Raw genomic sequence first — 18,824 nt, 5'->3', positions numbered from 1 at the left:
ACCTCCATCTACTGAAACCAAGCATGGCTCAGTTTCCCTGAGGTTCCCTGAATCCTAAAAGACACATCCACATAGTAGCTAATCAGGGAAGGGAGGAAATGCAGAATCAGAAGAGGAGCAGTCAAGAAACAACAGTGCAACCCTGGATCCAGATTCCACCTCAAGGAATACATAGAATAATATTTTTGAGTATTTTTGAGTTCGTTTGTAGGAACCAAGGTCCCCCACACCCATGTGGAGGACGGCAACTTTAGGCTGAGTGCAAGATTCTTGGAGCACTGCTCTGGTGTCAGGGAATGTTTAACAGGAGGATTCCTACGTGCTGTTCCTCAAGGATTTTCTGTTTCTTATCAGTTCCTATTCCAGGAAAGAGTAGAGCTGCACTCAGGACTGAGATCATGAGAAACAGTATCTGCTTGGATTCCTTTCTGTAACTCCCTTCAGTGACTCTTTTCAGCGTCAGCGACCTTGTATGTATTAGACTATCCACATTGTGGCTATTGATAAAGTTTCATCCTGTGTAATAGCTGAGTAATCATCTTACGAAAGATATATACACCTGCATTTCTGCTAATAAAGCACCTTTGCTCCATCAGAGCTTGGGTCCCCGTGTCTTTCTTTCTTTCTTTCTTTCTCTCTCTCTCTCCCCCTCCCTCCAGCTCTCTCTTTCACTTTCTTATCATCGACTCTGGACCACCAGGTTCCAGTCCATGAAAGGACCCCAACACTGGTATCTCACCATCAACCACTCGGAAGAAAACCACTGTATGCCCTGCAGCCCTCACCCCAAATTTTGCTATAAAACTCCCCACAATCCACTGGGAAGTTCTGGGTTTTTGAGCATGAGCCACGCTCATTATCCTTCCTTGGCCCTACAATAAACCTTTCACTGCTCCAAACTGGAACCTTTATTTGACCCCACTATTTTGGGTACACAAATTTTGTTTGGTAACACTACTAACTATAGTTTTACAGTCTTTGGAACATTTTTTTTTCCTTTTGTTTTTGTCTTTTGGCCACGCCACATGACGGATCTGAGTTTTCCGATCAGGGATCAAACTTACACCCTCTGTAGGAGAACCACTGGACCACCAGGAAGTCCCCATATGATTTTATTTCTAAATAGATTCTTCATATAGCTAACTGTTTTCTGTTCATTAGTTTCTGATACGTATGACCACCTAGAGAAAAAGTCTACCTTCAAAAATTAACTACTCAAGGTAAAGCATGAACCAAAAGATTTTCAGATTACACCTCTTAAAATGGATGAAAACATTTTTTTAATGTTGAATAACTCAGAGTCACAAAACATTTCCAAAACAATTTCATAACTAGTTTCACAAAGACATACAAGGAGATAAACTCCAATATTGCAAAGTATTTTTACTTGGAGTCTCACAATAATAATGAATAAATGACAGGCAAAGCCCAGGGGTTTATCTCCTTTTTTCTCAGATGCCTTTAAAACAACAGCAAGAGCATTAGAAACAAAAGAACCTAAAATCAGTACAATAAGAAGGTCATGAGCACATCAAAGATGTCAAAAAATTCTTGAAGATAGACAGGTAAGACAGACTGAGCACAGCAAACCAAAGCCCAGGATGAGCACTTTAATAGGAAAACACTAGAGATATTTTCACTAAGATCATAATAAGGCACAAATGCCCACTTAACATTATTACTATTAAACATAGCATTGGTCTATTTTACTTAATACAATCAGACAACAAACAACAATTGAGACAAGGTCTAAAACAGGCACAGTGACCTGATGCTAGGGAAAACGAAACGGATCTACCCAGCAGAGCCCTAAAGACATTCCAGTCTTATCTAGGAAGCGAAGCGAAGTTGCTCAGTCCTGTCCGACTCTGCGACCCCATGGGCTGTAGCCTACCAGGCTTCTCAGTCCATGGAATGTTCCAGGCAAGAGTACTGGAGTGGGTTGCCATTTCCTTCTCCATTATCTAGGAAAGGATCACCCAAAACACATCCAATCTCATCTGATCTCAGAAGCTACACAGGGTTGAACCTAGTTAGTACCTGGACTGGACAGTGAACAAAGCGGGACTCTGCAGAGCTCCTGGGAACAGAAGCCTCTGAGTCCCCTGTTGCTTGTTTGAAGGAACAGACTCCAGCCTCCTTGACCTTCCCTGAGTTCCAAAGGGCAGATTCAAACAGTTGCTAATCAGTGAAGGAAGGGTATACACAGACAACGGAGGCACAGTCAAGAAACAATAGCACAGTCTTGGGGCAGGGTCCTGGTTCCACCTCAAAGGATATAGGTAACAAATCACTTTTGAGCTCTTTACACAACTAAAATCCCCAAAATGGAAAATGCCAGCATTCTTCATTCCAGAGTACACCATCTGCCTGCTAGGTTGCTTCAGTCACATGCAGCTCTTTGCGACCCTGGCCCTCCTCCAGGGGATCTTTCCAACCCAGGGATAGAAACTGTGTCTCCTGCACAGGCAGGCAGGTTCTTTACCACCTGGGAAGCCCCAGACCATCTGAGACCAGATTAAAGGAATCAGAGCAGCTCATCAAGAGACTATCTGAAACCAGATTAAAGGAATGTAGGCCCTGCTCCACATCCTAAACTTGTCAGCAATCCCATCCTTGGTCGGGTCCTGTCACTCAGTCGTGTCCAACTCTTTGTGACCCCATGGACTGCAGCCTACCAGGCTCCTCCGTCCATGGGATTTTCCAGGCAAGAGTACTGGAGTGGGTTGCCACTTCCTTCTCCAGGGTATCTTCCCAATCCAGGAATCAAACCCAGGTCTCCTGCATTGCAGACAGACACTTTACCCTCTGAGCCATCAGGGAAGTCCTTGAACCACTGCCATGAAACCCCTCGTCAGATCCTTCCAGGATGGGACACACAGTTTTTGAAGGCAGGAGTCCCCTGTGTCCCCACTTTGCCTAGCAAAACAATAAGGCTATTCTTTTCTATCTTACCCAAAACTCTGTCTCCAAGATTCAACTTGGCACCAGTACACAGAGGCCAAGTTTTCAGCATCAAGACTGCCAGGAAATACTGTGGGCTTTTACAAAGAGAAAGAGAGACCAGAAAGGAAAATTCCAGTCTTAAGAACAGAACCTGGAAAAGCCCATTATACAGCCTAACAGAAAGAAGTCTACCAGCAGCCTGTCCATATAAATGTGGCTCCTGTTTAGCCTCGCTATTCCCTTAGTTTTATGTAAGTATAGACAGCTATGAATCACCTAATATTTGCAAAAAGATTACAGAACAAAAGATAAATACAAAAAACTTTTTTAAAAAACCTGAAACTAGAGGAAACAGAGGTGACTTACACAACAAGGAGAAATTTGAAGATACAATCAGAATGTTTAAAAACATTTGTGAGGATAGTACATTCATAAAACAAAAATAGGATGTAATGAAAAGGAACATGCAGAAGACAAAAGGTTGAAAAATTTAAAAATGTTTCCAAAATTAAAACACCACCAGATAGAAGATAAAATTCAAAGATTTGGCTCAAAACAAAAAACAAATAAGCAAGTTTTTTAAAAAATAAAAAAACAAAACAACAAAACAAAAACAGGAGACAATCAATCTAGGAGGTCTAATGTAAAAACAATTAAACAAAAAAAACTTAACAATTTGATTAAACACCAGGCAGAGGAGATGAATCTCAAAAGAAGACATAAAGATGGTCAACAGGCACATGCAAAGATATTCAACATCACTAATTACTAGGCAAACACAAATCAAAACCACAATGAGGTATCACCTCACACATGCTAGAGCTAGAACTGCTATTATCAAAAAGGCAAAAAATAACAAGTGTTGACAAGAATGTGGAAAAAAGGGAACCCTCATGGAAGACTCAGGAAATGGCAACCCACTCCAGTGTTCTTGCCTGGAGAATCCCAGGGACAGTGGAGCCTGATGGGCTGCCGTCTATGGGGTTGCACAGAGTTGGACACGACTAAAGCGACTTAGCAGCAGCAGCAGCAGCAGCATGCACTGTTCATGGGATTTTGTGCAGCCACTATGGAAAATATTAACTGTTAATTGCTCAGTCACATTCAACTCTTTGCAACCCCCATGGGCTGACTATAGCCTGCCAGGCTCCTCTGTCCATGGAATTTCAGGCAGAAATACTGGAGTGGGTAGCCATTCCCTTCTTCAGGGGATCTTCTAGACCCAGGGATCAAACCCAGATCTCCTGCATTGCAGGCACAGTCTTTACCATTTTGGGTTGGCAAAAAAGTTCACTTATCCATAAGATGCTATGGAAAAACCTGAAAGAACTTTTGGGCCAACCCAATAGTATGTTGATTCGTCAAAGATTAACAATAGAATTACCATGTTATCAAGCTATTCCACTTCTGGGAATTCATCCACAGATTATAAAAACACTAATTTGAAAATATGTGTATTCCCCACTCCTTGTTCACTGCAGGATTATTTATAATAGCCAAAACATGGAAACACCTGAAGTGCTCATCACCAAATGAATGGATTAAAATGTATGATATATATGCAACAGAATATTAATCAGCCATAAGAAAGAAAGATAGTGCTAACTCGTGTCCAACTGTTGAGACCCTATGGACTGTGGCTCTCCAGCCTCCTCTATCCATGGGGTTCTCCAGGCAAGAATACTGGAGTGGGCTGCCATTTTCCTCTCCAGGGGATCTTCCTGACCCAGGAATAGAACCCAGGTGTCTAGTATTGCAGGCAGATTCTTTACCAATTGAGCTACGTGGAAAGACCAATCAGCCATAAAAAAAGATGAAATCTTGCCATTTGCAACAACATGGATGGATTTTGAAGGTACTGTGAAAGTGAAATACATTAGAGAAAGACATATACTGTAAGATTTCACTCATATGTGGAATCAAACAGATGAACAAAAAACAAAATAAAGGAACAAACCAAACACATGGATACAGAGAAAAGAAGAGTGGTTACCGGAGGGAAAGGGGCCCGGGGAGGCTGAAATGGGTAAAGGAAATCAACTGTATGGTAACAGAAATTAAATTTCAGTGGTAAGTGCATTAGTGCATAGTGAAGTAGAAATAGAATATTGTACATAGGAAACTTACATAATGTTAGATGCCACTGTTATCTCAAGAAAAAAAATAGTAATAATACAAAGGCTGTACTAAATTTTTAAAAAGGCCAAAACCACTGGCAAAGAGAAAAATATATATAAAATATTAGGGAAAAAAAGCTCAGCTATAAAGCCAGTTGTCTTCCAACTTAAATCATCTACCTCACCACCAGGGATTCCCTCATAGCTCAATTGGTAAGGAATCTGCATGTGTTGCAGGAGACCTGGGTTCGATTCCTAGGTTGGGAAGATCCCCTGGAGAAGGAATTGGCAACCCACTCCAGTATTCTTGCCTGGAGAATCCCATTGACAGAGGAGCCTGGCAGGTTCCATAGGGTTGCAACAGTCGGACACGACTTAGCGACTAAACCACCACAACCACCTCACCACCAAGGTCATCACTGAAACTGCAGAATACAATGGGTAAGAGAATTTTAAGCTTTAAATGAAGGGAAATTGGGGTAATATGCAGAGTGTGGAGAACCTATGCGATATAAACTACTTTCAATGACAATAGATATTTGAGGACAATGGGGTTAGTCATCTCCAAAACAAAATTCAATTCCAAGCCAAATTATGTACCACATATGTAATACTAATCTATGAATTTCATTCCACAATAGCATACGAAGTTTAAAGAAATACGTAAAACAGAGATTGAGTCTGATAAAAGTTGATAGCCTCTGCTGTTGTTATACCAGAGAAGGCAATGGCACCCCACTCCAGTACTCATGCCTGGAAAATCCCATGGACGGAGGAGCCTGGTGGGCTGCAGTCCATGGGGTTGCTGAGGGTCCGACAAGACTGAGCAACTTCACTTTCACTCTTCACTTTCATGCATTGGAGAAGGAAATGGCAACCCACCCCAGTGTTCTTGCCTGGAGAATCCCAGGGACAGTGGAGCCTGGTGGGCTGCCGTCTATGGGGTTGCACAGAGTCAGACACGACTGAAGGGACTTAGCAGCAGCGGCAGCAGCTGTTGTTATACACTAAAACATAAAACTAAAACTAAGAGTCATAACTAAAAGCACAGAAGCCTTCCAACTAGTATATGAAGAAGTAACAGTATAATTAGAACATCACTACTCCATACAAATTGTGATTAATGGAACTCCAGGTGTGTATGTGTGGCAGTCACTCAGTCGTGCCTGAATCTTCACTGTCCCATGGACTGACTGTAGCCTGCCAGGTTCCTCTGTCCATGGGAATTCTCCAGTAAAGAATACTGGATTGGGTAGCCATTCCCTTCTCCAAAGCATCTTCCCAACTCAGGCATCGAACCTGGGTCTCCTGCACTGCAGGTGGATTCTTTACCCCTGAGCCACCAGGGAAGCCCACATTGCAATGGAGCTTTCATCAAATTATCAACTTGTGCTACATATGCAAGTCTGTTCTGGCTTTTCTATTCTACCCCACTGGTTTATTTCACAATCCACTTACCCATACTATCCTACATTAATTACTGTAGCTACGCTGCTGCTGCTGAGTCGCTCCAGTCGTGTCCACCTCTGTGCGACCCCATAGATGGCAGCCTACCAGGCTCCCCCGTCCCTGGGATTCTCCAGGCAAGAACACTGGAGTGGGTTGCCATTGCCTTCTCCAATGCATGAAAGTGAAGAGTGAAAGTTAAGTCGCTCAGTCGTGTCTGACTCCTCGCCACCACATGGACCTCAGCCCACCAGGTTCCTCCATCCATGGGATTTTCCAAGCAAAAGTACTGGAGTGGGTCACCATTGCCTTCTCTGACTGTAGCTATACAAGTGTCTTAATATCAAATGATATAAGCCTCTAAAATTTTTATTCTTAAAGACTGACTTTATCATGATTCTCAAACTTTTAGATCTCAAGATCTCTTCATATTTCTAAAAATTATTGAGGACTTCAAAGAACTTCTTTCTTTGTGGGTTATATCTATCAATATTTACCTTAGATAGATATTAAAATTTAAAATTTAACATCAACTAATTTAAAATAAAATAAATATTACACATTAGCAAATATTTGCTATTAATTACTATATTTTCCCCTCCAAAATTAATGAGAACAGTGGCATTATTTTACAGTTGTACAAATCTCTTCAATGTCTGGCTTAACAGACAACTATGTTTTCACATGAGTGACTAGTTTACTTCATTTTCAAAAAACATCCACCAAATGGTCATGTCTTAAAAAAAAACATAGTCCATCTCTCAGTGGCTTTTTCAGGCAAACATGGTGTTCCATGACAAAGATGGCTATTTAATAGTTCAGCTCATATTTCAAACAAGACCATGAGTTTTTTTCTCAAAATAACCATCACGCTTGCATATACAGCAAAAGTGATTCATGCATACTTCTCCTTTCAGTACATGGAACACTAAAAAGATGTGTGACCTCTTAATGTGCCCTGTATACTATACAATATTTAATATGTTGTGTACATTTTTCTTCAATTTTTTTTAAAGGCATTACATACAGTACAGTGATAACTACAGTCCAGTTTGGTGACAATGACTTGATTCCAGTTGGCTTGGTGCCAGCAGTTAACCCACCATTGCTTTTGCACATCATTTTGTTTTGGCAAAATCAATGCAGGGAAAAGGTAAGTAACATCTTATTGTTGATATGAAAACAGTTTTGATCTCCCAAGGCCCCTCCTGAATGTGTATGGGGGGACACCCAGAAGAATACGAACCATGCTCTGAAATATTCTTGGTCCTTTCCATTACCACAGATTTTGGACTCAGCTTCTTAATTTACACACACACACACACACACACACACACACACACACAGGACCCTGCTAAGTTTTTCTTTGGAATTACATTGAATCTTTAGATCAACTTGGGAAAAACAGACATATTGTTACACATTTACTTTACTAAGTCTTTAATTCCTTTAGCAATACTCCATAGTTTCTATGTGGAGTTTTTATACATCTTTTCCTTTTCTTTTTCTTTTAAAGACATCCTTCTTATAATTTATTCCTAGGTGTTTGATATTGCTTGATGATATTATAAATCGTATCTTTTTAAACTTAGCTTTTAACTGACCTCTATTCACACCATATACATAAAACAGAGCTGCTTCAAGAAAACAGAATATCTTCATGATCCTGAGAAATCTTTGCCCAGTCCAAGACAGTAACACTTGGACTGGTTTCTGAATGAGCATCAGTCTTTCTGAATGACAAAGTATTCTTTTTTTTGCGGGGGGGCGGGGGGGGGGGGTTGTGCAAGGCACACTTATAGCAGTGAAAGCACCAACTCCTAACCACTGGACAGCCAGGCAGTTGCCCAAAGTATTGTTACTCTCATTCCACTACTTCAGCTATATCAAACCTATCAGGCATGTCTGTTAATGTCTCAAGAATGGAGTTTTTCCAGCCTTTATTTAACTGTCCTCCCCCTCTCCTCCTACTGTTCCATCATTCATTTTCCAACCATATTTCTCACATATTTAAAAACAAACCAACCTAGAAAGAGCAAAGATGACAATAGCAGCACTGAAGAATAAACACCACTTAACAAGGGAAGAAGCTGCACTTGGGGAGTGTAGCTCCTCTGCCATACAGTAAACTCCCAACAATGCACAGTCCAAGCCCAAAGAACGCACACAAGATAAGAAAAGAAAAACACACTGGAGACACACCAAAATGTCAGTGCGCTGGGTGGAGAGATTACAGGGGTTTGTGTCTGCATCTTTTTTCATGTTTTTATCCCCTATTTCAACAGTAAATTATAATTCTTCCATTATCATAAAATAAACAATAAAAGTTTATTTTACAATTTTAATATGTAGTAATATTCAATTTTAATATGCAGTATTTTTCAAGAAACAGCAAAATGGGCATATTCATAATGTACTGTGATGGGAATGTGAATTGACACGATAATTGTCGAAGGAAACAGCATTTTGCAAAAAAATATTTGGAAAATGTACCCCTAAATCTATAGGTCAGCTATCAAATGTAGCTAATATAACAGTAGCCAATGTTACCACTTTACTACTACTGCGGAAGGGGGGATAAAGAAGATTTTAGTTTTTAGTAGATTCCTGCCTATTCTGTCTTCATTAAAACCAGCCAGATTGTCAGGCAGGGCATGGAGTTAAAATGAACACAAAACTGGCATTTTCCCTATCTAATAGACAAATTTTTAAGTACTACTTCTTCCATTATATGCCTAAAATGGTCTCACTTCAAAAAAGGTAGAAATATAGAAAAGCATAAATATGAAAGTTGCTTGCATTTTCTGATAGTAAAATAATCCTGAAATCTATCAAATACCAAGTTCCTATTTACGTTTATGATGCAGACTCATACTTAGGAATGAAAATCTCATTTATTTGCAACAAATATCTTTAAAATTCAGTACACACAACAATTCTTCAATGAACGTATCAGTATATATATTTCTACACCCTTTCCTAAGAGCCTCTGTTAGATAAAATCAAAAAGTGGAATTGCTCGGTCAAAGGATATTCACACATTAAAATTTTATTTCTTGGACTATACTAACAGTTGAATATCTAAGAGTTATCTGTTTCCCTGTCCTCATCAACACTGGGTGTTAAGACAAGAACTTCAGTATCCCACCCCCCAAATACCTCTTATTGGCTAGAAATTCTTCCATTTCCCCCTTTCTCATGGTTGCTATATATGGCTTGTAAATTCATTTTGTTTGGTGACGAATAATATGTATACAGAATAGACTTCCTATGCTCAGCCTAGCCCTGCATATAAAAGCTCGATGTTCACTCTGAATATCTCACTTTCCCTCAGAGTCCTGAGCAACCTGGGATTCCATACATCAATCTTTAATTTTCACAAACAGAGAAAGGCACACAACCTAAAACTTCATTTAAGGTTAGGAGTACTTGAGAGAAGATTATTCTGTTGATGATTTTTATTTACTTAAAGGACAAAAATAAAATTAAATGAAAACTATGAAAACTTCAAAGTCTGACTGACTACTGGGTACTGTGTTCCACAGCAAGCAGGAGAAAGAAAAGAGATAATGAGTTTCTAGAGTCTTACACTCCAAGATGATGTCTGATGTGAAGAACCTAGACACATTACACATAAAACTCAAGATTTTTAACAGCTGCTTAACATACTTTTTTAACTGAGTTAAGAAAGCTCCTTATTTTGGAGGTGAGAATGCAGAAGCAACATAGCATTGCTTGAACCAAGAAAAGTTCATTATAAACTGTGGCTGTAGCCAGTCTTCTATGGCGCAATGATGGTGAGGATGGAGATAACCATAATCACATTCTGGAATCCCAAGCTAAAAATTGTTTAAGAGGAAAAAGAATGTAAGGTTTTCTCTGAAGCACCCTGTCATTAAGAGACAGCTTGACACTATGTGCATCTCTATCTTTAAGACCTACTGCGCTATCCCGTGCTTAGTCACCAAGTCGTGTCTGTGTCTGACTCTTCTTCGGGACCCCATGGATCTCAGCCCCCAGCCTGTTCTCCAGGCAAGAATTCTGGAGTGGGTTGCCATGCCCTCCTCCTGGGGATCTTCCCAACCCAGGGATCAAACTCAGGTCTCCCTCATTGCAGGCAGGTTCTTTAACAACTGAGCCACCAGGGAAGCCCTGAAGACCTACTACTGACACTAAATTTAGGTTCTGTAAGAATTTCTCTGGATTTTGTCAAGGTTAAGCAATGAGGAAGGCAGGATCCTCACCAGTGATGTTCTGAGCAAGGGCCAGGTCTAACGACACAGATATAATGGTTGCTCTATCACTACTCACTGCTCATAACAAGACTTGGAGAAATCATCCAGTCCAAAAGCCCTTATGACAGGACACGGTGGAGCCAATAATCAACAGGTAGCTAACAAAATCCTTTTAAGACACAATGAAGCATGACTTCAAAGGCTGTGACCCAGATCCCAAGGTTGGCAAGCAGGAAAGGATTAGTACTAATTAAATATGACTAACTGGCTACCCTAGAGGCAGAGAAGTGGTATTAATCACTACATATACAATGCTGTAATTAGCTTTTAAAAAAAATAAGCTTTGTGCTTTCAAGGTAAGGAAAAAGTGACACTGGACCAAATGCAAGACACATCCACAAACTTAGGCACTCAATCAAGTCGCTAGTTCCCAGTCACTATTTATATCCTAACACTGTATAACAGTATAGTTTATATGCTTCACTCAGTTTTTAATGCAATTCTGACCATTCAACTTGAGTAAACAAAAAACATTATGTGAAAAAAGAAATAGGAAATTAAAGAGCCTATCTACCCAACAAGCTACTAAAATGTAGCTTTCTATCTCTGATACACACATTACAAACTCATCATGAAGATCAAATAAAATACATGTAAAGCAAATGGAATCACACTTATCATAAAGGCTCAATAAATATTACAATTTTTAAAAGCCAAGTTCAATAAACATGGACTGTATATAACTGAACACAGTATTTTACACACACACACACCCCACACACCCACACACTATGATGGGTCTAACTAGCATAAAAATACATTTTACAGTGCTTTATATAACCCATGCAGCATACAATCTATTATTAGTGACCTAAGGCACTATGCAGGAAGCATGCTGTCTCTGGCCTTCACTCCCCAAATAATGTTCCAAAGGACTTCTCATGTTCAAACCCCACCTATCTCACAAACAAAAGGTGAATCGCTAACTCCACCCAGAACTGTCCTGGTCCTATTCATTCTCTTTCATTGAAATGAAAAGAAGTCCTGAAAAGTCGTCTCTTCCGGCCACTTTGGAAGTCTGTAGCATCTGGTTAATGTTATAGATCACAAAAACTAAAAAAGACCTTAGGAATGCCTCAGTCAGGTTTTCTCCTCTGTTCCACACAGCACCAAGGAGATTCTGGGCACTCGATAATGTCTCTGAGAATAAAAAGCCAGTATTCATCAAATTACCCCTCTGTGCTGCCAAAGAACAATGGGACTTCAGTAATTTTCTCCTGTTACAGCACAACAGATAGGGTATGACTTCAATATTAGCAAAATGTCAAGACCACTCCAAAGTGCACTTGCTCTACATCAACATGAGGGCTGGTTAGCACGGTGTCGTGCTCTGGCCAGAGACTGCCCCTAATTTCATTCAGCTGTTTGAAAATGAGAGCCAAAGGTGAGAAAACACTACAACCTCTCAACTCTGAGAACAAAAAAAATCCAAAAACAAATGCCTCAAATGTCTATATCTCTTCCTCATAATTCAAAAGAATGGCACAGGGTAAATTCCTTAAGTTTACAAGCTGGGGACCTTGTTTTTTTTTAATCAAGCAGTTAGTGAGCTCCCTAACTGAGAATATATTCAGAAAATGTGTTCAACATGACTGAATGATCGTGTAGTCTATGTAATTTCCATGTTCAACAAAGGGATGTCTTGATAATTCCACTGTAATATACTCTCTCAGTCTTTGTGAAAGATGAAAAATACTTCACTAGTTTTTCCATTCCAAGCAATCTGTTAAAGGAAACCAACATTTCTTATAAACAGATTCCAAGCTATCAGGAGGGTAAATTAAAAATATACTTGTGTGTTTTGGATACATTTTTAAAACCATTTGTCAGATTCTCATTCTGGCAAGAGTCTTATGACTGGCCACATAACTTCTTGAGCTTAAAATGAATCTTTATATTCTAGCTTCTTCCAATTAAATGATAAATGCATATGGCTCTTCAGCATTTATTAGTTACCTGTATCTTTAAGAAAATTGTAAAATATGTATTCATGTTTCATCTCTTTCAGCAAAAAGTAACTTACTTTCCTATTTTTTGAAATACCCCTATTTTTAGGTTAAATGACTGTTCCCACATTATCTGGCCTGATTATCTTTTCTAACAAAGGACCCTAAGTCACACAGAACATATTAATACTAACTCTCACCAATCTAAGCACAGTGCTCCCTAAAAAAACTAAAAAAAAAAGAAATTATATATGATGTTAACTATTGAGGAGAATCAAGCTCTCTGAAAAGATTTGGAAAAAAGAGATTCTAGTATCTTTTCATCTAGTATGTATCTAGTCATACATTTCCTGTCTTAGAAGATCTCTGCGTCCATTTCTGAAAAGAGAAGTACAAGATAAACAAAGGTCAGGGGAATTATGGAGTGTTGTGAAGACCAAACCAGAGTTTCAGGAATTCTCCAAATGTGTTTGAGCCCGAAGAAGACACTTAGATACAATATCGACATTCAGGACTAAAGAGGAAGGGACAATTTTTTTAAATAAAGCTATTACGTTTTATTTCCATATATAAACAGCTTTAAAGACAAGCATAACTAGTGAAGGGCTGAATAAAAGAATAAAGATTGTGAACAAAAGTTGAAGGAACTTCTTTAACACAAGGGGACAAAAACACCGCATCCCCCTACACCCACCGCCCTGGGCACAAGCTGCTCCCTGCCCACACCCATGCTCACCTGTTTCCTTTTACCTGAAAGATGCCCCCTAATCTCTCAAAGGCTGAGTAAATGCCAACTCCTTCTGAAGCTTTCTGACACTGAGAGTCAGTAACTGCCTGTTTTCTGAGTTCAAACATTCTGTTATACCTCTAAGATGCACCTACTGCAGACAACACTTAAAAAGACCTTCATCTATGCCTAAATCTTACCACCAGCAGATGAAAAGACCAACCACCATTCTCCCCAAATACAAACCAGGGACTGAATTTCACTTTTCATTCCATCAATGCCCAGAGCAGATGCAAGTGAGTGAGCAGTAAAGAATAGAAAGTTTTCATCCCAGAGGCCCTCCAAAATAAATAAATAAAAGGTCCTGTATCCTACAAAGTCAAGAGACACTTGTCTGGGAACCAGATCTTGGATTCTAGTTCTTGGACCCTAATAACTATATTTTTTTCTAGGAATCTGGAGAAGACCAGCATTTCCCAAAATGGTGTCTGCTGGACACTGTTCTGCAAGATGCTAATAGATAACTTAAACGATTGGAAAAGTCCAGATTAAAAAGCCAACATGGTTACCTGACTGCATAACATGTGCAGGGCTTTAAAATGCTAATATAAACTATAAATTTTCAAGATAAGACTACATAATGAAGCCCTTAGTGAACTGATTTGAGCAAGATTGTTGAGTTTGGAAAATGCTTCCCAAAGGTTGTTTTAGTTTTGTTTCTTTCAATTGTCATAGTATTACTCAAAACATCAGACCAACTTCTAAACAGTTCTTACCTGATATGTGTTGCGGGCAGAGATTCGTATTGGCGCGACAAAAAGAGTTCCCTATGTTTCAACTGATGTTTCTGTTTATCGGTCAAGTCAGCCTCAACTGTTGTTTCAGATTCTTCCTCAATTTCTTCTACACAAATAAAATTCAAAAAAGGCATTATTACAAACTGTATTATCTATTTTGGTTATTAAGATAGACTGAATCAGGCTTTAATTCAATATTTTGTTCAAATTAATTTGATTTTAAACTTACACATTTAACTTGCAATATGAATTACAACCATAACATTTAGTTACCTAGGCCTCAAAGGAAGAACTCCAATTTTAAGATGGCAGGTGAAACAATGCATATATCTTATGTATCTTTCTTCCCCCAAGAAATCACACCAAAATAGCAATGAAAATATACCAACATTTCAATGACAATAAAAAATGAAGCAACAATGGAAGATTCTCAACAATAACAGTTTTAGAAGATAGAAAGGAGATGTTAAAAAAAATAAACTACACACAGTCACGAGGAGGAAGTGACAATCTATGTGTGTACAGAAAGGGATGCTATGGAGAAGTGTAGCACAGAGCATGTACTGACTCAATCCTTGAAGCTACCAAGTATTGTGAGAAGGGAAAAGTGGGGTGAGATCAAAAAAGCAGGAGAAAAGCATCAAAAGTCTGTCTATAATACAATAACTGAATCCCAGAATACTCCATTTAAAAATAGTATAATCAGAAAACAAAGTGTTAACACATTTCAAATTTGATAACACAAATAAAAAAAAAACTAATAGAAGAATTAGAAGACAACACTAATGAAATCTCCCCAAAATTAAGACAACTGAAAACCAATTAAAAAATTAAAGAAGAATTCATGTGGTCCAACATCCAACTAATAAAAGTTCCAGAAAGAAACAATAAAGAAAACAGACTCTCTTATGTCTTTTGGGTGTGTGTGGAGGGGGAGTGGTGCAGGGAGGGGAGAAGGGAGAGAAGGAAAGACTTACCAAAGAAATGATTCAAGAAAATTTCCCCTTACTAAGTGTCCAGTAAGAACGAGTGTCCTGACTGAATTACCAGCATACTTAACTTTTTTTTTAAGTAATGCCATGAGAAGACTACCACCATTTACAGGAACGAAGTATAAGCACACCAAAGAAACCAGAATCTGCGCTGGAATCACAGATGAACAGCAATACCGCATGCTAAGATGACAGAGCAACGCCATCCAAGAGGAGACATGACAGTCAACCTAGAACTACACGGTCAACTGTCAACTCTGAAAGCAGAGTAAGGTCAAACTTGCATTCACTGAACCAAGTTCACCTTTGAACAACATGAGCTTGAACTTAACGGGTCCACTTTTATCTAGACTTAAATACAATATACTGGAAATTTTCTGGAGGTTTGCAACAATTGAAAATATTTACAGATGAACCCTGTAGCTTAGAAATATCAAGTAAGGACTTCCCTGGTGGCTCAGCAGTAAAGAATCCGCCTGCCAATGCAGGAAACACAGGTTCACTTGCTCCAAGAAAATCTCACATGCCACAGGGTAACTAAGCCCAAGTGTCACAACTACAGAGCCCACGCTCTGCAACCAGGAAGCCCACAGGCCCTAGAACCTGTGCTCCACAAGAGAAGCCCCGCAAGGGCAGGGAAGCCCTGGCACCGCAGCTACAGAGTGGTCCCCACTTGCTGCACCTAGAGAAAGCCCTCGCATAGAAACAAAGAACTAGCCAAAAATAAACAATTAATTAAAGTAAATCAATCAATCAAGAAAATTAATAAAAGCGTTCATCAATTCATAAAACATGCAGATACTAGTCTAACCTTACACAGGCATGAGGTGAGTGATATTTAATAAAAATTAATACTATGTTAGTTTTCTTAGCATTTTACAACATTCCTTTCAAAGAATTACATTACCATTAATTATGCTACACTCGGAGAAGGAAATGGCACCCCACTCCAGTACTCTTGCCTGGAAAATCCCATGGAAGGAGGAGCCTGGTAGGCTACAGTCCATGGGGTCGCTAAGAGTCGGACACGACTGACTGACTTCACTTTCATTTTTCACTTTCATGCATTGGAGAAGGAAATGGCAACCCACTTCAGTGCTCTTGCCTGGAGAATCCCAGGGACGGCGGAGCCTGGTGGGCTGACGTCTATGGGGTCACACAGAGTCGGACATGACTGACTTGACTTAGCAGCAGCAGCAGGGGCCTCCCTGGTGGCTCAGACTGTAAAGAATCTGCCTGCAATGCAGAAGAACCAGGTTTGATCCCTGGGTCGAGAAGATTCCCTGGAGAAGGGAATGACTACCCACTCCAATATTCTTGCCTATGGACAGAGGAGCCTCGTGGCTACAAAGAGTCAGATACGACCGAGTGACTAACACTTATGCCTCTCTCCTGTATTTGGAAAAACTATTCATAAGCATATTATCACAGATAAGTGATTTTTTTTTTTTAATGCAACAATGTTTCCAATAGCGTACTTGCCCTAAGTATAGGCTAGGTTCCTGTGAAGCAGTCACAATCACAGGAAGCTACTATAAGGAATCATACTGCTGCTGCTTCATCATCAATGCATGTATTATTATACCCATAAATATGAACTTCTTTACCATTTTTTTTCATTTCTGATGTCTAGTGTTAGGAATACAGACATCCATTGGATCACAGAAAAAGCAAGAGAATCCCAGGAAAAACATCTACTTCTCTTCATCGATTACTCTAAAGTCTTTGACTGTCTGGATCGCAATAAACTGTGGAAAATTCCTAAAGAGACGGGAATACCAGACCACCTTACCTGTCTCCTACAAAACCTGTATGCAGGTCAAGAAGCAACAGTTAGAACCGGACATGGAACAATGGACTTGTTCCAAACTGGGAAAGGAATACGTCAAGGCTATATATTGTCACCCTGCTTATTGAACTTCTATGTAGATTACATCATGAGAAATGCTGGGATGAATGAAGCACAAGCTGGATTAAGATTACTGGGAGAAATATCAATAACCTCAGATATACAGATGACACCATCCTTATGGCAGAAAGCGAAGAGGAACTGAAGCGCCTCTTGAGAAAGTGAAAGAGGAGAGTGAAAAAGTTGGCTTAAAACTCAACATTCAAAAAACAAAGATGATGGCATCCAGTCCCATCACTTCACGGCAAATAGATATGGAAACAATGAAACAGCGACAGACTTTATTTTCTTGGGTTCCATAATCACTATGGATGGTGACATGAGTTTGAGCAAACTCTGGGAGATGGTGATGCAGCCTGGGGTGCTGAAGTTTGGAACCACTCAGTTATTTCATGCCTGGTTCTAACTGTTGTTTCTTGACCTGCATACCGGTTTCGCAGGAGGCAGGTAAGATGGTCTGGTATTCCCGTCTCTTTAAGAATCTTCCAGTTTGTTGGGATGCATACCTGCAGAGGTTCAGATGCTCTGCAGCCTTCCTTGGACCAGACCAGACTGTGTATCTATGGGAACAGTACAGACTGTGTATCTATTGAAAACTCAGAGTCAAGGAAGCGGGGCTGGCTTCTCTCACAGGAAGTAAAGCCCAAGGTGTGGCCTCAGAGGCTTTAATTTTTGGACACTGACTGGCAAAACACGCACTAACAGCAACATATTTCTGCTCCTCACAACCTTTTCTTACAAATTCCTTACATAAGGATCCAGGACCACAAGAAATTTTATCATATGTGACCCTCTAGCTGTTGTTCTTTTAAATGGTATGAGGGCAACGACTAGACTAAGTATCAAATGTTTTCTACCCTCAAACGTTTAAAACTCTAAATTGAAAATGAACTTGCAAAAATTAAAAACTGATTTAGAAAAAGATCCACTGAGCTCAAAAACTGAATAATGTGATTTAAAATTCTTTGAATGTTCTTTATAATTAACTACTTAAATAGAAATGCAACACTAAAAGAGCCATTTACTTGCAAGTATAATAGCATTTCACCAGTGGAGATCAATGAAGTTATCGCTGCACTGGCACTATTAGCACCAGCAAATATCACATACGAAATTATACTCTTCACCTAATTAGGACTTGATAAATTGTTGTTCCACAAAACACAGCTAACCGAATTCTAATGTATACCCTATAGGGCTAAAATAGCAGCAAGCTCTACAAATAATGGTAACAACAGCAAATCTTATTTTCTTGTACAATCTCTTGATATTGGGTGAAAAGGAATAAAATTTCTTAAGTTTAACCTAAGCAAACATAGAAATCACCAAAACAGCATCTAAAACTCATTTTCTCAAGTTTGCTAGTTAAATTTCATTTACATTTTTGTATATATTTATATTGGCTTCCGAACAAGAATGACTCCCATCCTTTAACATTCTAAAAACACTAAGCAAACCATAATGGCAAAAACTGACATTTAGACAACAAAAAATTTAAAAGATCAAATCTGATTATCATCAAAAAACCATGTCCATGGTAATACATTTATAATTTTTTAAAACCATTTACCAACCTTGATGGAATATCAAATTTGGTACCTTCTAAAAGTTATTAAAGTAGAAGTCCCACAATAAACAGTACAGCAGCA

General features: G+C 39.3%; 1 protein-coding gene across 9 annotated transcripts in view; it reads right to left on the bottom strand.

Moving 5' to 3' along the window:
- MTA3 (metastasis associated 1 family member 3) overlaps window positions 1–18,824 on the bottom strand; it is a 212,957-nt gene that overhangs the window by 99,184 nt on the left and 94,949 nt on the right. For all 9 annotated transcript variants that reach the window (XR_003037047.2, NR_198884.1, XM_024998519.2 and 6 more), the window contains exon 4: window positions 14,254–14,380. Coding sequence is in view for 7 of the 9 variants with exons in the window: in XM_024998519.2 (XP_024854287.1) it covers window positions 14,254–14,380 (127 nt within the window). In the remaining 2 variants the exon portion in view is untranslated. The remainder of the gene's footprint in view (window positions 1–14,253; window positions 14,381–18,824) is intronic.

Source organism: Bos taurus, chromosome 11, assembly GCF_002263795.3.
Source record: "Bos taurus isolate L1 Dominette 01449 registration number 42190680 breed Hereford chromosome 11, ARS-UCD2.0, whole genome shotgun sequence".
In the NCBI taxonomy this organism is placed as follows: Eukaryota; Metazoa; Chordata; class Mammalia; order Artiodactyla; family Bovidae; genus Bos; species Bos taurus.
This window is presented reverse-complemented; position numbering and strand designations above follow the sequence as displayed.